The sequence below is a fragment of the Leucoraja erinacea genome, chromosome 7, assembly GCF_028641065.1.
Source record: "Leucoraja erinacea ecotype New England chromosome 7, Leri_hhj_1, whole genome shotgun sequence".
NCBI lineage: Eukaryota > Metazoa > Chordata > Chondrichthyes > Rajiformes > Rajidae > Leucoraja > Leucoraja erinaceus.
Window position 1 is genome coordinate 77,230,938 of NC_073383.1, and position 21,017 is coordinate 77,251,954.

Here is a 21,017-nt window from a genome sequence, read left to right on the forward strand (position 1 = left end):
TCCAAATCCTTAATAATCTTATATGTTTCAATAAGAAGCCTTCTCATCCTTCTAAACTGTAGAGTATACAAGCCCAGCCGCACCATTCTCTCAGCATATGATAGTCCCGCCATCCCGGGAATTAACCTTGTCATTTAGCCATGAGGTGTGGGTCCTTCCCCATCCATGGTGCTCAGCAGAGGGGGGGTTGCCACGGAGTCTGGTTGGACACCCTTCAATGTGTTTGGTCTCTCTTGGTTGCTCAAAGAGCAGGCAGCAACTGGATGAGATGGCCTGGCCCAGCTTTGTACTTCCACTGGCAGAAGCCCCGACTTCCTTAGAAAGCTTAGGAAGTTCGGCATGTCAGAGTTGGAGGTGTTGCATTCGGAAGTTCAGAGGTGGAGGTGTTGCATTGCTTATCAGGGAAGATATTACAGCAGTGCTTTGGCAGGATAGATTAGAGGGCTTGTCTAGGGAGGCTATTTGGGTGGAACTGAGAAATGGGAAAGGGGTAGCAACACTTATAGGGGTGTATTATAGACCGCCAAATGGGGAGCGAGAATTGGAAGAGCAAATATGTAAGGAGATTGCAGATATTAGTAGTAAGCACAAGGTAGTGATTGTGGGAGATTTCAATTTTCCACACATAGACTGCACTTATTGTCTATTCTATTGACAGTCGCTGAAAAAATCGCCTAAGTGGGACAGGCCCTTTAAGTCAGTTTCTTCCTTCCTATCAACATCCGGCAGAGTGCCACAAAAACACTCATTACCCAAATTGCAAAGTTGATTCAGCTCCCCTCCACTTTGAATTAATTTGTTTCAACCACAGCCCACTAAATACAAAATTGCCTGGTGCTGCCTCTGAGCACATTAATTAGCTCTTTCAGCCTGGACACACACAGCGGGCAAGGAAGCTGTAACAGGGCTCAAAGCTGCTTGGAGCGGGACTCATGGGTCAAGCCAATGGTCTGGATAGAGTGGACAAGGAGAGGATGTCTCCACAGCTCACCCCCCTCCACGACACGCTGGTCAACCTGAGAAGCACCTTCAGCAACAGGCCGGTTCCATCAAGGCAGCACAGAACGCCACGGGAGATCCTTGCTTTCAGACTTTAGTTTAGGTTAGAGATACAGCGCGGAAACAGGCCCCTCGGTCCACCCAGTCCGCGCCGACCAGCGATCCCCGCACACTAGCACTATCCTACACACACTAGGGACAATTTACAATTTTACCGAAGCCAATTTACCTACAAACCCGTACATCTTTGGACATCTTATACCCATGTCCTCCTTCAACTAACTTTGGGAGGCAGCGGTAGAGTTACTGCCTCACAGCGCCAGGGACCCGGGTTCGATCATGACTACGGGTGCTGCCTGTACGGAGTTTGCGTGGGTTTTCTCCGGGCGCTCCGGTTTCCTCCCACAATCCAAAGACGTACTGGTTTGTAGGTTAATTGGCTTGGTATCATTGTAAATTGCCCCCAGCGTGTGTGGGATAGTGCAAATGTACGGGGTGATCGCAGGTCGGCGCGGACTCAACGGGCCGAAGAGCCTGTTTCCGCGCTGTATCTCTAAAAGTCTATAAGTCTAACAATTGGGCCTCTTTGTGGCCGGCCCTTCACCCCCCAGTTGCAGGATTTATTTGACGAGAGGCTTTGGAAAAGTTTTGACAGGTGTGTGCCCTGGGTCAGCTCTGAAGTTCGGCCAAAGGCTGCTTAGTTTTATAAACAGATCGCTGTGGTGATGCTTGCATGGCCAACAACAGTTCCTCAACAAAGGGCTTATCCCTAATCCTTCACCACAAATGTGCAGCCCCAGTCTTAAACTTCCCCCGGCGCCCCTTGTTGAAATCCCTCTGTCATTTCACTCCCTCGCTCCTCATCCCTCTCCTCCCCATGAAGACTAAGGGGTAAACTATTTAGATCGGAAACGAGGAAACACTTTTTCTCACAGATAGTTGTGAGCCTGTGGAATTCTCTGCCTCAGAGGGCGTTGGAGGCCGGTTCTCTGGATACTTTCAAGAGAGAGCTAGATAGGGCTCTTAAAGATAGCGGGGTCAGGGGATAGGGGGTGAAGGCAGGAACGGGGTACTGATTGGGGATGATCAGCCATGATCACATTGAATGGCGGTGCTGACTCGAAGGGCCGAATGGCCTACTCCTGCACCTTTTGTCTCTTGTCTAATCCAGGAATCTTCCTTGTGGAAGCATGGAACTGCGGACAAAATGCGGATGAAGGAACTGCAGATGCTGGTTTAAACCGAAGATAGACACAAATTGCTGGAGTAACTCAGCGGGACAGGCAGCATCTCTGCAGAGAAGGTAGGGGTGGCGTTTCGGATCAGGGTATGTAGAAGGGTCTCGACACGAAATGTCGGCCATTCCTTCTCTCCAGGGTTGCTGCCTGTCCTGCTGAGTTACTCCAGCATTTTGTGTCTGCCTGCTGTGCTGTTCGATGTTGGTACAACCTCTCTCTTTTTCTCTCTTTGACCAAGCTTTGGGTTATCTGCCCTGATATCTCTTTACACGCTTGAGAACGATCAGGTGCAGAATAAAAGCAAGTTGCAAAATAAAAATCAAACTGCAACTGCTGAAAATCTAAAAAAAACCCTTTCCGTCCTAACCTTAACAAGATAAGAAACAGGAGCAGGTCACTTAGTTCCTCTTGCCTGTTCCAACATAGAGTATGATTTTGGCTGAATCTGTGCCCAATTCCAATAGTCTGGTTCCTTTGGCTTTCAATGTCCATTGCATTTAATCTTCACTGATCGCAATGGCAGGGCAACAACACCTATCTGGGCCTGGGAATTGCAGAGATTCGCTGGTGTACGAACAAAAGACAAAGTGCTGGAGGAACTCAGCAGGTCAGGCAGTATCGTTAGTTTTGTTTAGAGAATCAGCGCAGAAACAGGCCTTTTGTCCCACTGTGCCCGCGCCGACCAGCCATCACCGCACACTAACACTGTCCTGCACACACTAGGGACAATTTACAATGTTACCAAGCCAATTCGCCTGCAAATCTGTACGTCTTTGGAGCGTGGGAGGAAACCGGAGCTCCCAGAGAAAACCCACGCAAGTCACAGGAGGAGAACGTACAAACCCCTTACAGACAGCGCCCGTACTCAGGATCGAACCTAACTCTCTGGCGCTGTAAGGCAGGAACTCTACCGCTGCCCCACCGTGCCGCCCTGTTCTGGGTTTGAACTGGGGATGTTTCGGGTCGGGACCCTTCAACAGACTGATCGGATAGGTGATGTTTTGGGTCAGAGTCGGTTCAGTCTGAAGAAGTGGCCTGACCCGAAACGTCGCCTGTCCATTCCCTCCACAGATGCTGCCCGACCCACAGAGTTCCTCCAGCACCTTTGTGTTTTGCTCTGAGCTCCAGCATCTGTGGTCTTTAGTGCCTCCAGTGAATGCAGTTTGGTGTCGTTGCTAGGGCAGAGAGGAAGTACAAAGGTACATTATACTCACCTCTCCCTTCATTTAGAATAGTAATAAGATATAACTCATTATTTTTTTTTTACTGACTGAGCACAAGTTACAAATCCAGTCCAGAAACCAGTTTTGGCAATACTCCTGATCTCACTGTAGGTTGTGTGTTGGATCCAGTTTTGGACTGTTTCATTCATCTGTTCTGTTTAGTTTAGAGATACAGAGCGGAAACAGGCCCTCCATCCCACCGACCTATGATCCCCGCACACTAACACTACCCTACACACACTAGGGACAATTTACATTTATCCCCAGCCAATTAACCTGTATGTCATCGGAGTGTGGGAGGAAACAGAAGGTAGTTGAGGCCATATCATTGGCTATATTTAAGAGGGAGTTAGATGTGGCCCTTGTAGCTAAAGGGATCAGGGGGTATGGAGAGAAGGCAGGTACAGGATACTGAGTTGGATGATCAGCCATGATCATATTGAATGGCGGTGCAGGCTCGAAGGGCCGAATGGCCCACTCCTGCACCTATTTTCTATGTTTCTATGAAACCGAAGATCTCGGAGAAAACCACGCAGGTCACGGGGAGAACGTACAAAGTCCGTACAGGCAGCACCCGTGGTCAGGATCGAACCCGGGTCTCTGGCGCCCTGGAAGGCAGCAACTCTACCGCTGCGCCACCGTGCCGCCCCCTGCTCTGGGTTTGAACATAGAAAAGTGCAGTCCAGGAACAGGCCCTTCAGCCCACAATGTCTGTGCTGAACATATCGCCATGTGATACAAATCTCCTCCGCCTGCACGTGATCCCACCATACCCAGCATATCCGTGTGTCAATCTAAACGCCTCTTAAACACCACTATTGCATGTGCCTCCACCACCACCAACCCTGGCAGCCGTTCCAGGCACCCACCACCCTTAGTAAACAAACTGAACCTGCACATCTCCTGTGAACGGTGGCCCTTAATTCCCTGCAGGAATGAAAGGGGATGGGGCTTATTGAACATAGAACGCAGGACAGCACAGGAACAGGCCCCTTCAGTCCACAATGTCCATGCCAGGCCTGATGCCAAGTTAAACTCATCTCCTCTTCCAGCACATGATCCACATCCCTCCATTCCATGCTTATCTAAACAAACCCCTTCAGCGCCACTATCGTATCTGCCTCAACCACCACCATTGGCAGTGTGTTCCTGGCCCCCACCAACCTCTGTGTCAAAACTTGCCCCGCACATCTCCTTTAATCTTTGCCCCCTCTCACCTCAAAGTTATGTTAAATTGTGACAGTCAAACAGAGCCATCGAGTCACGGGCCTGGAGACTGGAAGAATCCTGAGCTAATTCTGCTGCCACCATCATCTATTGCGACAAGTGACGGCTCCCACTGATTGTCGTCGGAAGCGATGACAGCGAGGTCAACATTTGAGACATGGAAGAATTACCCGAAAAGAAGAGTGATACCGTGTGGAAACTGGGCCCTTCGGCCCAACTTGCCCCCACCGGCCAACATGTCCCAGCTACACTAGTCCCACCTGCCCACAATTGGCCCACATTCCACCAAACCTGTCCTATCCACATACCTGTCCATTTTTTCCTTAAACCTTGCAATAGTCCCTGCCTCAACTACCTCCACTGGCAGCTCGTTCCATACACCCACCACCCTTTGGTGTGAAATGGTTACCCCTCAGATTCCTATTAAATCTTTTCCACCTCACCATAAACCCATGTCCTCCGGTCCTCGATTCACCTACTCTGGGCAAGGGACTCTGTGCGTCTACCCGATCTATTCCTCTCGTGATTTTATACACTTCTATAAGATCACCCTTCATCCTCCTGCGCTCCAAGGAATAGAGTCCCAGCCCTGCATAAATCCCTCGTGTTCAAGTAAAGATCCTGGAGCAATGTTTTGAAGAAGCCTCGACCACCATCCCTGGAAGCACATTCCAGGGACTCACCACCCTCTGTGTAAAAACGTACTCTGCACAACACCTTTCATCTTTGCCCCTCGTTCCCTTTGAGAATGAAAGCGTATGGGCTTATTGAACATATAACATACAATAGTACAGCACAGGAACAGGCCCTTTGGCCCATCATGTCTGTGCTAAACACAATTGCAAGATGACTGCAGAACTGCGGGTAAGAATGTCATTGTTCTATCTGGGGCAAATGACGATAAAATACTCTTGACTCTTGGACTCAAACCCCTCTGCCTGTGCCAGTCCCATATCCCTCCATTCCTTGCATGTGGCACAGCAAAACCTCTTAAAACACCACGATCATATCTGTCTCCGCCATCCCTCTCTTCCCTGCATAATCCATGTGCCTCTCTTCCTAAGACGGACAAGGGCGGTCACGGTGGCGCAGCGGTAGAGTTGCTGCCTTACAGCGAATGCAGCACTGGAGGCCCGGGTTCGATCCCAACTACGGGTGCTGTCCCTACGGAGTTTATACGTTCTCCCCGTGACCTGCGTGGGTTTTCTCCGAGATCTTCGGTTTCCTCCCACAGGTTTGTAGGCTAATTGGCTCGATAAAATGTAAAACAAATTGTCCCTAGTGGGTGTAGGATAGTGTTAATGTACGGGGATCGCTGGACGGCGAGGACTCAGTGGGCCGAAGGGCCTGTTTCCGTGCTGTATCTCTCAACTAAACTAAATTGCTGGAGTAATTCAGCTTCTTCAGTCTGTAGAAGGTTTCTGTCCCGAAACGTCACCTATTCGAAGGATCGACTGGACTTATATGAAGGATGAAAGGTGTCTTACAGCAACATATAACATTCTTAAGGGATTGGAAAGGCGAAATGCAGGAAAAATGTTCCCGATGTTGGGGGAGTCCATAACCAGGGGTCACACAGTGTAAGAATAAGGGGTAGGCTATTTAGGACTGAGATGAGGAAAAACTTTTCCACCTAGAGAATTGTGAATCTGTGGAATTCTCTGCCACAGAAGGCAGTGGAGGCCAATTCACCGGATGTGTTCAAGAGAGCCTTAGATTTAGCTCTTAGGGCTAACAGAATCAAGGGATATGAGGACAAAGCAGGAATGAGGTACTGACTTTCGATGATCAGCCATGATCATATTGAATGGTGAGAGTTAGATAGAGCTCTAGGGGCTAGTGGAATCAAAGGATATGGGGAGAAGGCAGGCACGGGTTATTGATAGGGGACGATTAGCCATGATCGCAATGAATGGCGGTGCTGGCTCGAAGGGCCGAATGGCCACCTATTTTCTATGTTTCTATGATGCTGGTAGGAAGGGTCGAATGGCCTACTCCTGCACCTATTTTCAAACATTTCTATTCCATTTCTGCCTGAGTGATGCTGCCAGACCCGCTGAGTTACTCCAGCATTTTGTGCCCGGCTTCATTATAAACCAGCATCTGCAGTTCCTTCCCACACACTATGCCTTTTTTCCTTGCTTGGATCTGATCCTTTGCTACCTGAAGCCTGCCCTTGGATTCAACTCAAGACGAATTTCTGTGCCCAAGTAATTCGAATGACCAACTTGGTTCAACTGATCCGTGGAGATAATTTGGATCGACAAGAACACGTTGTCACCCATTTCTCCTTGGACGCCGTGAGTTCCAATTCTTGAGTGAGTGCAGAACACAAACGCAATAAATTTACTTGGAACTGAGCTCCTTTTGACTCGTGTTTCAGCAAACACCTCCGCTCAGTCCGTCGTAACCTACCTGATCTCCCGGTTGCTCAGCACTTCAACTCCCCCTCCCATTCCCACACTGACCTTTCTGTCCTGGGCCTCCTCCACTGTCAGAGTGAGGCCCAGCGCAAATTGGAGGAACAGCACCTCATATTTCGCTTTGGCAGCTTACACCCCAGCGGTATGAATATTGACTTCTCTAACTTCAAGTAACCCTTGCTTTCCCTCCCTCTCCATCCCCTCCCCCATTCGGCTTGTACTCGCTAGAATTTAGAACATTGAGAGGACCGAGATGAGGAAAACATTTTTCACACAGAGAGTGGTGAATCTCTGGAATTCTCCGCCACAGAAGGTAATTGAGGCCAGTTCATTGGCTATATTTAAGAGGGAGTTAGATGTGGCCCTTGTGGCTAAAGGGATCAGGGGGGTATGGAGAGAAGGCAGGTACAGGATACTGAGTTAGATGATCAGCCATGATCATATTGAATGGCGGTGCAGGCTCGAAGGGCCGAATGGCCTACTCCTGCACCTATTTTCTATGGTACTCCGACTAGTTTCACTGTCCTCCTGATTAATTTTAGTGATTGTATGCCTCGTTGTCACCTTCCCTTCAACTAACAATGATCCATTCAGCATTTTCCTTGAACTTCGTCCACTTTGATCTGTCCTTTTCACATCTTACCCTTCAATATCTCTAGACTCCCTCTCCCCCGACTCTCAGTGTGAAGAAGGGTCTCGACCCAAAACGTCACCCATTTCTTCTCTCCAGATGTGCTGCCTGTTCCACTGAGTTACGGCAGCATTTTGTGACTATCTTTAGTGTTTTAGCGATGTCTGTGGCTGTAGACCAGCACTGTGAGAGAAACCCACACAGCCACGGGGAGAACGTACAAACTCCGCGCAGGAACGCCAGAGGTCAGGAGCGAACCCAGGTTCCTAAAACTTTATCGTGATGCATCCCAGCTCCATCCAAGGCCCGCAAGAAATTGCAGCTAATTGCATTTACAGCCCAGACCATCGCACAAACCAACCTCCCTTCCATTGAATCCGTCTACACTTCAATTTCCCGCTGCCTCGGCAAGGCCAGCAGCATAATCAAGGACCAGTGTGCAGGGATCGCTGGTTGGTGCGGACTCGGAGGGCAAAGGGGGCATAGATAGAGGGCATAACTTTAAGGGGAGAGGGGCCAAGATTTAACGGAGACGCGTGGTGTGAGTTTGTTTACACAGTGGGTGGCGGGGGCCAAGAACACGCTGCCAGGGTTGGTGGAGGAGGCAGATACGATAGTGGCGTCTTAGAGGCATTTAGATAGGCACGTGGATATGCAAGGAATGGAGGGATATGGATCATGTTTAGGCAGAGGAAGTTAGTTAACCTGGCGTTAAGTTAGCACAGAAATTGTGGACCGAAAGGCCTATTCTGTCACACTGTTCTATGTTGTTGCAATTACGTGCCTGCTATGCTGCATGACCCACCGACTATCTTTAATCAGGCTTTACTGGACTTTATCTTGCACAAAACGTTATTCCCTTTATCCTGTATCTGTACACTGTGGACGGCCTGATTGTAATCACGAGTAGTCTTCTGGCTGACTGCAGTGTACGCAACAAAAAAGGCTTCTCACTGTACCTGGCAGAAACAACGAACAGCAGATGCTGGCTTATACCAACGAAGGACACAAAGTGCTGGAGTCGGTACATTTGACATAGAAACATAGACATAGAAATTAGGTGCAGGAGTAGGCCCTTCGGCCCTTCGAGCCTGCACCGCCATTCAATATGATCATGGCTGATCATCCAACTCAGTATCCCGTACCTGCCTTCTCTCCATACCCCCTGATCCCCTTAGCCACAAGGGCCACATCTAACTCCCTCTTACATATAACCAATGCACTGGCCTCCACTACCCTCTGTGAGTGGCAGAGAGTTCCAGAGAAAATCACCACATCTCTGCGTGAAAAAAGTTCTCCTCATCTCGGTTCTAAATGATTTCCCCCTTATCCTTAAGCTGTGACCCCTTGTCCTGGACTTCCCCAACATCGGGAACAATCTTCCTGCCTCTAGCCTGTCCAACCCCTTAAGAATTTTGTAAGTTTCTATAAGATCCCCTCTCAATCTCCTAAATTCTAGAGAGTATAAACCAACATGCGACAGTCCGAAGACAGGTGCCGCCCATGCCCTCCGGAGATGCTGCCTGACCCGCAGAGTTACTCCAGCACTTTGTGCATCTTTTTTTTCTGTTGTAAACCAGCACCTGCAGTTCCTTGTTTCTGCTCTTGACAATTAAACCACTCTCGACTCTCTTGACATTTGGATGCTTCTAATAAAGAGATTTGGTGACAGCAGAGTCAGTTTCAGTGCCACAAACCCACCTGTGATTTCACCAAGTGGGAGTGAGAGTGGGAGCACCAAACTCATTTTATCATGACTACTGCCAATTCCGTAATGTTTGTATAAGTCATCATCTTGACATATTAATTTGCACCGAGCAGCACAGCGGTAGATGTTCCATAGAAACATAGAAGGCTAATAGGTGCAGGAGTAGGGCCATTTGGCCCTAGTGGAGCCTGCAGGATGCCATTGTGCGATATGACCATGGTCAGATCGGATCCAACTCGGCGCTGTATCGCCAAACCTACCTTCTCCCCATACCCCAACAATCCCTTTAGCCATAAGGGCCACATCTAACTCCCTCTTAAATATAGCCAATGAACTGGCCTCAACTTTGTGTTCTGTGCTTTTATTTTTTTTATTATTTGTATGGCTGTATGGGAAAAAGCATGTTGTTGTCTCAGTACTTGTAAAATGGACAATGACAATAAAATTGAATCAAATCAAATCAAATAAAAAAAACACTGTGCCGCCCTATGTGTCACTATTTTCAGGCTCATCAGATCTCCTTGCTCTCCATGTCTTAGTCAACATGGTCAAAGTGAGAGGTTTTAAGGCAGGGGTTGAAAATCAACATAGAACATGGAAGATAGAACCAAACCATCCTACCACCAACTAGAGAGCGATCCTGATCTACCATCTACCTCATTGGTAAACCCTCGGACTATCTTTAGAGTATAGAAGTTGGGATGTAATGTTAAAATTGTACAAGGCATTGGTGAGACCAAATCTGGAGTATGGTGTACAATTTTGGTCGCCCAATTATAGGAAGGATGTCAACAAAATAGAGAGTACAGAGGAGATTTACTAGAATGTTGCCTGGGTTTCAACAACTAAGTTACAGAGATAGGTTGAATAAGTTAGGTCTTTATTCTCTGGAGCGCAGAAGGTTAAGGGGGGACTTGATAGAGGTCTTTAAAATGATGAGAGGGATAGACAGAGTTGATGTGGACAAGCTTTTCCCTTTGAGAATAGGGAAGATTCAAACAAGAGGACATGACTTCAGAATTAAGGGACAGAAGTTTAGGGGTAACATGAGGGGGAACTTCTTTACTCAGAGAGTGGTAGCGGTGTGGAATGAGCTTCCAGTGGAAGTGGTGTCGGCAGGTTCGTTGGTATCATTTAAAAATAAATTGGATTGGCATATGGATGAGAAGGGAATGGAGGGTTATGGTATGAGTGCAGGCAGGTGGGACTAAGGGGAAAAAGTTGTTCGGCACGGACTTGTAGGGCCGAGATGGCCTGTTTCCGTGCTGTAATTGTTATATGGTTATATGGTTTAATCGGTATGGGTGACAAGGTGGCGCAGAGGTAGAGTCGCTGCCTTTCGGCGCTTCCAATGCCAGAGATCCAGGTACGATCCCAACTACAGGTGCTGTCTGTACGGAGTTTGCACGTTCTCCCCGTGACCTGCGCGGATTTTCTCCGAGACCTTCGGATTCCTCCCACACTCCAAAGACAGATCTGGTATGTAGGTTAATTGGCTTGGTAAATGTTAATGTGAAAATGTAAAAATTGTCCCTGATGTGTGTAGGATAGTGTTAGTGAGCGCGGCTCGCAGGTCGGCACGTACCCGGTGGGCCGAAGGGCCTGTTTGCGCGCTGTATCTCTATATTAAACTAAAACCTAACTAATCGTACTTTATGGGACTTTAACCTGCACTAAACGTAACTCTCTTCATCCTGTATCTGTACAATATTGGTGGGTTAATTGTAATCATGTACCGTCTTTTCACTGACTGGATAGCACGCAACAAAAAAAGCTTTTCACTCTACCTCTTCCAAAATTGCACGCGCTAGATGCAGGAAACATGTTCCCGAAGTTGGGGGAGTCCAGAACCAGGGGCCACAGTTTAAGAATAAGGGGTAGGCCATTTAGAACTGTGATGAGGAAAAACTTCTTCACACAGTTGTAAATTTGTGGAATTCTCTGCCCCAGAAGACAGTGGAGGCCAATTCACTGGATGCATTCAAAAGAGAGTTGGATAGAGCTCTTAGGGCTAGCGGAATCAAGGGATTTGGGGAGTAGGCAGGAACGAGGTACTGATTGTGGATGATCAGCCGTGATCACATTGAATGTCGGTGCTGGCTCGACGGGCCGAATGGCCTAATCCTGCACCTATAGTCTATGTATCTATGTAAAATGGCGCCCAACCCCGGCCACTATTTGCATGCTAGCCACAGAAGCAGATCTACCATCACATATTACAATCGCTCAGGCATGTTCCGTGAGTAATTCCTCAGAGTAGGCAGTCAGTCGCCTTTTAAAAAATCTTAAACCGCGCATGCGCAGATTGTTCTCCTCTCCGTAAAATGTCAGTCGACTTTTATAAAGCCTTCAAAAACCATATCTCTTAACAAAGTACCATATTTCCCGGCAATGAGGACGCACATAATGACAATCCATGTTTGAAAAACCCGCCAAGAAACTTGCGCAGTACGCAGTACACAGTCCACGGTGCAAAGGCAGAATTTCAGCTGCCTTCAGCACCACTTGTCATTGAAGGTTTGAAGCAGCATCGACGGCACGTGCCTGCAATCGCACTTAAATCTCTACTCCTGCAGCAACATTTATTTAATTCCTTTATCATGTATATAAATGGTCTGATTGTAATCATGTATTGTCTTTCCGCTAAATGGATAGCACACAACAAAAGCTTTTCACTGTACCTCGGTACACGTGACAAAAAACGAAACTAAATTAAACTAAATAGCACAGGAACATTACATTTACAGTGTGTTATAATTTTGGTTTTAGTTTAGATTTAGAGATACAGCGGGGAAACAGGCCCTTCGGCCCATCAGGTCTGCGCCGACCAGCGATCCCCGCACACTAAAGGGGTTGTCCCACTGCGGCGGCCTAATTCACGAGTTTAGAAGAATTTGCCCTTGACTCATACTCGCAGTATGGTCGACATGAGGTCCTAGGAGGTCTTTGTAACTTTCCTTCATGCTCGAGAGTGGTCCCTGCATACTCGAGGCCTCAGCTAGATCGCGGCGTTTTTCTCAACATGCTGAAAAATGCCGCGAGTAAAAAAAGGTCGCCATGGAAAAAAATACATATATTTTTTTACTCTTAGGTTTAGGCAATCGAGGGTAGTCGAAGGTAAAGGTCGTTGAGAAAAAAAAGGTAAGAAACCGACCGGTAATGTTAAATGCCCGCTAAACTTTATTAAATGGTGTCTGGCTTCTTAAAAGTGTCTCTACTCCTTCTCTCCCCCCCTTTCTCCCTCCTTCTCTCCCCCTTCCCCCCTCTCTAAAGGACTTACTGTACTGTGCCAGCCGTCTTTTACCTTCCTGTTCATCGCGGGTGTGAATTTCAGACAGCGTTCCCCCGCTTTCCCTGGCCACCGTCTTTACGATGTGTGTGTGTGCGCGCACGCAGACGGTCGATCCAGCTCTTGAGGTTTTTCAGGCGAGTGCCCTCGAGCTTCAAGGTCGGAGACAGTGGCTGAAAGGTCGTGTCAGTGGGACAGGCCCTTAACACTATCCTACACACCACTAGGCACAATTTTCACATTGACCAAGCCAATTTATCTCCATACCTGCACGTCTTTGGAGTGTGTGAGGAAACCGGAGATCTCGGAGAAAACCCACGCAGGTCATGGGGAGAGAACGTACAAACTTCGTACAGACAGCACCCGTAGTCAGGATCGAACCCGGGACTCTGGTGCTGTAAGGCAGCAACTCTACCGCTGCGCCACCGTGCCGCCCCTAGTTCCTCGGCGGCTTGCGGTGCTCCTGGCAACTTAACACGGGACATGGAAGAAACCACTTCTGCCGAGGGGGCGTCACATACCTGACATTGTCGTGTTTCTGTATGTAAATCTTGTGGAACATCATGACCTCCTGCTTTGCATTAATGTCGGCCTTCATCTCCATGGCAACGTGGCGGGGCAGAACGGATAACAGCAAGCGTTCCTAGGGGGAAGAGCAGAGATGGTGGTTAGATGGGCCGCGACATTGACATACAATACACTCCCCCCCCCCCCCCCCCCCCGCCACATGGGCGGCACGGTGGCGCAGCTGGTCGAGCCGCCGCCTCACAGCGCCGGAGACCCGGGTTCGATCCTGACCTCAGGTGCTGAAGTTTTCGAGATACAGCGTGAAAACAGGCCCTTTGGCCCACTGAGTCCACACCAACTGAGGCTCCATAATGCCCCTTTCCCACTTAGGACTTTGCGCCCCACCCAAGGTTTCCGTATGGTTCCCGGAGGTTTTTTTGTCAGTCTCCCTACCTGCTTCCACTACCTGCAACCTCAGGCAACCACCTGCAACCTCCGGGAACCGCACGGAAACCTTGGGTGGGGCGCAAAGTCTCCAGAGGTTTCCGTTCAGGTTACCAAAGTGGGACAGGGGCATAAGGCTTTAGGTCAGACCGCATTTGGATTACTGTGAGCAAATTTGGGCCTCATATATGAGGAAGGATGTGCTGGCTCTGGAGAGGGTCCAAAGGAGGTTTACAAGAATTATTCCAGGTCTGTCAAAATGAGATATGAATTGTTCAGGGAGGAAGTGTGGCCGGCACGGTGGCGCAGCGCTAGAGTTGCTGCCTTCCAGCGCCAGAGACCCGGGTTCGATCCTGACTACGGGTACTGTCAGTACGGAGTTTGTACATTCTCCCCTTGACCTGAGTGGGTTTTCTCCGGGTGATCCAGTTTCCTCCCACACTCCAAAGACGTGCATGTTTGTAGGTTTATCTGGCTTGGTATAAATGTAAAATTGTCTCTAATAGGTGCACGATAGTGTTAGTGCGCGGAGATCGCTCAGTGTGGGCTCGGTGGGCCGAAGGGCCTGTTTCCACGCTGTATCTCTAAACTAAACTAAACTGAAACAAACAAATTGAATAAACATGCAGGCTATTTTTATGAACGCAGTCGGAATTCCCGTTCCGTTCCGTTTTCCCTGAATTCCTTGAAACTTTCATATATTTAACTAGCTTCTCTTTAAATACTTCCCTTAATCTAATCTTCACAAAACGTCTGGGGGAGAGAATTTCAGAGAGTCAGGGAACTCGTGAAATAACTCCCTGTGCATCCGTTTTAAATGAACTTACCCCCACACCCCACCCCCCCCCCCCCCCCCCCCCCCACCCCCCCCGCCCCACCCCCGCCCCCCCCCTTATCCTTTTTTATCTCCCTTCCTTCTTTTTATGAGGATGATGCAGGACGATGGGATGAGCTTTAGTTTAGTTTAGTTTAGTTTAGTTTAGAGATACAGCGCGGAAACAGGCTCTTTGCTCCACCGAGTCCGCGCAGACCAGCGATCCCCACACACACTAACACTGCCCTGCACACACTAACACTGCCCCGCACACACTAACACTTGCACACACTTACATTTTACAATTTACATTGACACCAAACCAATTATACCAAGCATACAGACAGCACCCATAGTCAGGATCGAACACGGGTCTCTGGCGCTGTGAGGCAGCAACTCTACTGGTGGCATAGCGTTAGAGTTGCTGCCTTACAGCGCCAGAGACCCAGGTTCAATCCTGACTCCGGGTGCGGCCTGTGTCTCACCGTGTCCACGTTCTCACCGTGACCACGTGGGTTTTCTTCGGCTGTTTCGGTTTCCTCCCACACTCCAAACGCGTACAGGTTTGTAGGTTAATTGGCTTGATCTAATTGTAAATTGTCCACAGTGTGTGTAGAGGCATCGCTGGTCGGCGCGGACTCAAAGGGCGTGTTTCTGCGCTGTATCACTAAACTAATCTAAATGATACATTTGGACTGGTATGTGGATAGCATGGGTTTAGATGGATATGGGCCAATAGCAGGCAGCTGGGACTAGTGGAGATGGGACATAGAAACATAGAAAATAGGTGCAGGAGTAGGCCATTCGGCCCATCTAGCCTGCACCGCCATTCAATATGATCATGGCTGATCATCCAAATCAATATCCCATATCTGCCTTCTCTCCATACCCCCTGATTCCTTTAGCCACAAGGGCCACATCTAACTCCCTCTAATGAACTGGCCTCAACTACCTTCTGTGGCAGAGAATTCCACAGATTCACCACTCTCTGTGTAAAAAATGATTTTCTCATCTCGGTCCTGAAAGACTTCCCTCTTATCCTTAAACTGTGACCCCTTGTTCTGGACTCCCCCAACATCGGGAAAAATCTTCCTGCATCTAGCCTGTCCAACCCCTTAAGAATTTTGTAAGTTTCTATAAGATCCCCCCTCAATCCTGTTGGTCAGGGTGGGAAAGTTGGGCCGAAGGGCCTGTTTTCATGCTGTATGACTCTCTCACATTTAATTCTTCTAAATTCTAGAGCATACAGTCCAGTGAATCTTCAGAGCTCCTCTTCTATGGCAAGTATTCTTATATCCCAGCCGCGGACTCTACAGGGCTCTTTATAATTGGAGCAAGACATTTCTCCGTTTGTATTCAAATCCTCATGTAATAAAGAGCAACATGCCTTTTGCCTTTCTAATTGCTGGTGGAACACGCATGTGAACGATCATTGATTTGTGTACAAGGACACCCAGGTTGCTCAGATTACCAATGTCTTTCAACTTCTAACTGCAGGCAGTCGCCCGTCTCTTCACTAGATGCATGTTAACAGTGGGCCAAGCAGCATGGTCCCACGCCCATAAGGTCCTTGGATCAGACAGCGCACAGTCCGTGGCTAACTTGCGAATGGCCTAATTCTGCTCCTATCTCTTATGAACTGTGCCCCCTAAATCTGGCCATAACCCACTAAACCCTTCCTGTCCTTGTACCTGTCCGTGTACCTGTCCAGGTGTGTTGCCTGAACGTTGGATCCTTTACGACGATGTTGCCAGGACTAGAGGGTCTGAGCTACAGCCAGAGCTTGAGGAGGCTGGGACTCTATTCCTTGGAGTGCAGGAGGATAAGGGGTGATCTTGTAGAGGCACAGTCTCTAGATTAGATGCATAGATCAGGTAGATGCACAGTCTCTTGGCCACACACAGTGGGCGAATCGAAGGACCAGAGGACATAGGTTTAAAGTGGAGGGGAAAAGATTTAATAGGAATCTGAGGGGTAACTTTTTCACACAAAGGGTGATGGGTGTATGGAATGAGCTGCTGGAGGAGGTAGTTGAGGCTGGGACTACCCTAACATTTTAGAAACAGGTACATTTAGAAGATTGGAGGGGATTGGGCCAAAATTCTTAGGGGTTGGACAGGTGGATGACTAAGATGTAGCTGGGGGAAGTCCAGGACAACCAGCTTAAGGATAAGGGGGCAATCTTTTAAAAAAACCGAGATGAGAAGACCCTTCTAGTCCACAGTGCCGAACACTGGAACTCTCTGCCACAGAGGGTAGTTGAGGCCAGTATACCTGCGGGAGTCAGACCCTAACCCTCCATTCCCATCCCATCCGGGATATGACTATCAGCCATTTATTTTTGAAATGATAAAAACGAAGGGCCGAATGGCTACACCTGCACCTAATCACTGGAATGTCTATTCCACACAGGCTGGGACCACCTCTTTGAGTAAAGACATGGACCACTCTCTCAAACGCAGGCAGGTGGACTAAAGAGGGGACATGTTGGTCGGTGTGGGCAAGTTGGCCTGTTTCCACGCTGTATCACTGTGTGTTCGGCCCAACTTGCCCACGCCGACCTACATGTCCCAGCTACGCCGTGTTGCACCTGCAGGGGGCGCTGGCCTGTGGCGGCCTCCCGTCTCTCACCTGCTGTTGGTTCTCCTTCTGCGAGTGCAGCCGGGCCTGGATGCACTCCCTCGTCTCCTGAAAGGCCTGCCGCTGCGACACCTCGGCCGGGTAGTGGGTGCAGACGCCAACGATGTTGGTGCAGGAGAAGATCAGCACGTTAGACACCAACTGGGAGAGGAAGAACAATCGCACGTTACAACCGATCCCCACCGCCGCTCACTACTCACACGTAGAGCGCAACCTCCAAAGGCTGTAGGGGTCAGCTTGGCCGGGCCGGGCCGGGCCGTGGTGGAAGATGCACATCCAGGAAACGGACTGACTCAGCATGAGGTTGCCACGACAAAGCTAGACACAAAAATGCTGGGGTAACTCAGCGGGACAGGCAGCATCTCTGCAGAGAAGGAATGGGTGACGTTTCGGGTTGAGACCCTTAAGGGCGAAACATCACCCATTCCTTTTCTCCAGAGATGCTGCCTGTCCCGCTGGGTTACTCCAGCATTTTGTGGCCTGCCTTCGATTTAAACCAGCATCTGCAGTTCTTTCTAAAAACCCATGCCCCACGGTACGAGTTCATTCCAAGAGTTCTCCCGGGTTTGCCCTGATTCGAACTTGGAGATTTACGGTAATGGCCACTCGTCGGTACTCAGGGCTCTCGTGGACATTTTTCATCATTTTGAAAAATCTTCACGAGTCTTCCCATGCTTACTTGCCGTTAGCGAGTCTTCCCGATTACCTGCCGTTAGCGCTAAGAGACGTCCACGAATTCCGACGTACCCGCTACGTTCATTCTGCGTGCTTACCACGAGTTTGATTTTTTTTTAACCTCGGGAGAGCTCTTGGAATGAACTCGTACCGTGGGACAGGGCCATTACACATCAAGTCTCCACGACTGAACTGGGAACAGCCGTTTTCCGATCCACAAACTCAGCTCACTATAAAGTACTAGAGGCAAAACTCGCTCCTTTTGCACATGTAGGTTCACTTTGAGTGCAGTTCAGTTTAGTTTATTGACGCGAGCACTGAGGTACGCCTTTGTTGCGTGCTAACCAGTCAGCGAAAAGACTACACGTGGTTACAATCGAGCCGTTCACAGCGTACAGATCCATGACAAAGGAAAAAACGTGGAAGAATGTTTTGTGCAAGATTATATGCAGTGTAGTCCGGTTAAAGATAGTCTGAAGTAGGTATTAGTTCAGGACTGCTCTCTAGTTGTTGATAGGATGGTTTTGGTTGCCTGATAACAGCTGGGAAGAAACTGTCCCTCAATCTGGAGGTGTGCGTGTTGTCAGGACTTTCATAGCAAAAGGATTTGAGTATAGGAGCAGGGAGGTTCTACTGCAGTTGTACAGGGTCTTGGTGAGACCACACCTGGAGTATTGCGTACAGTTTTGGTCTCCAAATCTGAGGAAGGACATTATTGCCATAGATGGAGTGCAGAGAAGGCAGAGAAAGAGACTGATTCCTGGGATGTCAGGACTTTCTTATGAAGAAAGACTGGATAGACTTGGTTTATACTCTCTAGAATTTAGGAGATTGAGAGGGGATCTTATAGAAACTTACAAAATTCTTAAGGGGTTGGACAGGCTAGATGCAGGAAGATTGCTCCCGATGTTGGGGAAGTCCAGGACAAGGGGTCACAGCTTAAGGATAAGGGGGAAATCCTTTAAGACCGAGATGAGAAAAACATTTTTTACACAGAGAGTGGTGAACCTCTGGAACTCTCTGCCACAGAGGGTAGTTGAGGCCAGTTAATTGGCTATATTTAAGAGGAAGTTAGATGTGGCCCTTGTGGCTAAAGGGATCGGGGGTATGGAGAGAAGGCAGGTACGGGATACTGAGTTGGATGATCAGCCATGATCATATTGAATGGCGGTGTTGGCTCGAAGGGCCGAATGGCCTGCTCCTGCACCTATTTCTATGTTTCTATGTTTTTATGTGCTCCGGTTTCCTTCCAGTTCCAAAGATGTACCGGTTTATTGGTTTGGTAAATTGTCCCTAGTGCATGCAGGATAACGTTAGCGTGCGGGGATCGCTGGTCGGCACGGATCTGGTGGGGCAGAAGGGCCTGTATCCGAGCTGTATCTCTGAACTAAGCTAAACTGAGTTCTGGAGCTTGGAGACAGGGAGGTTCTGGAATTCTGCACAACTTACGACATAATATATTCTTAGCCGTGACCTCCACTATACACACACAAACATGTGCTTCCATTTTACACATAGTTCCTAATTCTTTTCAGCAGAAATAATTTTAGGAAAATGATCATAATGTTTCCCAACTATGGCTCTGGTCCAGAGTTAGAGCACAGACTCACAGTTTCTGCAGTCTGGCTCTTGAGATCGTGCTTCTGGTATGTTTCGTCGGACACTTCTTAAAAGCCAAGAGCGTTTTATTGTCATTTGTCCCGAAAAGGAACAAAGAAATTCTTACTTGCAGCAGGACAACAGATATGTAAACATGTCAGTCACTCTGTAAAACCTATCATAAACAACAAAGAAAAGGAATAGAAATCTGAGGGGTGACTTTTTCAGGCAAAGGGTGGTGGGGTGTATGGAATGAGCTGGCAGTGGAAAGAGTTGAGGCTGGGACTATCCCAACGTTTAAGAAACAGTTAGACAGGTACATGGACAGGACAGGTTTGGAGGGATAAGGACCAAACGCAGGCAGGTGGGACTAGTGTAGCTGGAAAATGTTGGCCGGTGTGGGAATGTTGGGCTGAAGAGGCTGTTACCACACTGCATCACTCTATGACTTTAAAAAGTTCATTAAAAGAAAAAATAGACAACAGTAGCGCAAACTCAACAAATGGTGTCCCCTCGTCTACACAGTTCGGAGCAAGCAAACTTACCACCAAAAAAAGACACAAAGTGCTGGAGTAACTCAGCATCCCTGGAGAAGATGGAGGCGTGATGTCTTGGATCGGGGCCGTTCTTCAGACTGATTGTGAGGGGGGGAGAGGGTGGTAGAAAAGTGGGGAGCGTGGAGAGAGGAGAGTAGGGACCAAACGTAGCAGGTAAGAGGTGATCACAGGGGGTGGTTTGATAGACAGATGGTTGGACAAAGGCCAGATATGAAAGGACAGGAAGTGTGAGATAAATGGATTGAAGAGTTGTGAATTGTGAAGCCGGAGGAAGGAATGTGGGTGGAGGGGGGGAGAAAAGGAGGAGAAAGGGGAGAGTAAGTTGGGAGGGGAAGGGGGAAGGGGGGGTAGGGAAGGGGGAGGAGATAAATAAGGGGAAGGGGGAGGAGTTGGGAGGGGAAGGGAAGTGGGAGGAGGAGGAAAGGGGGAGGGTAAGGAGGAGAGGGGAGGGAAGGGGGGGAGGGGAAGGAGAGAGAAAGGGAGAGGGGGAGGGAAATAAGAGGGGGAAGCGGAGGCGAAGCTGGGAGGGGGAGGGGAAGGGGTGTAGGGAAGGGGAGAGGGGAAGGGAAAGGTGGAGGGGGAGCAGAGAAATAGGTATAAATCCAGGTGGGAACTTACCTCAGCTCCAATTATAGATGGAATGATGTTTGGTGATGAAACCACCATTCACTCAGTGCTAGGCACTAACATATCAGGATTTGACAACACTGATGCAATTAGCAACCCAGAAATATTAAAGCAATCAATTACGAGAGAGAATACGTGAAAGCTATTAAAAGAAGATGGCATATGGCTTTACTATCGGGTTAAAAACATTTAGAAATGTTCTGAAGGATACAAGTTCTCAGCACTTTTTCCTCTTTGGTTCGAAGATTCCTCTCATCACATCCCCACAGAAACTAATCCAAGGCGGTGATAAGTGGAGGCGTTATGAGGCACCTCTGCTCCACTCTGAACTATAGAGCATCCTGTAATGAAGACACAACAGTAATTATGCATTTATTTTATTTTATGGAAAGTACATTCCCGTGCTAAGTCGGGAC

The 21,017-nt window shown here is 48.6% G+C and overlaps 1 protein-coding gene across 2 annotated transcripts in view; it reads right to left on the reverse strand.

The window, feature by feature from the left end:
- The window catches only part of adcy5 (adenylate cyclase 5), a 255,344-nt gene that overhangs the window by 97,898 nt on the left and 136,429 nt on the right, over positions 1 to 21,017 (reverse strand). For both annotated transcript variants that reach the window (XM_055638793.1, XM_055638792.1), the window contains exons 2-3: positions 17,135 to 17,284; positions 13,260 to 13,381 (exon numbers count right to left, since the gene is read on the reverse strand). In XM_055638793.1, coding sequence (XP_055494768.1) covers positions 13,260 to 13,381; positions 17,135 to 17,284 — 272 coding nt within the window. The remainder of the gene's footprint in view (positions 1 to 13,259; positions 13,382 to 17,134; positions 17,285 to 21,017) is intronic.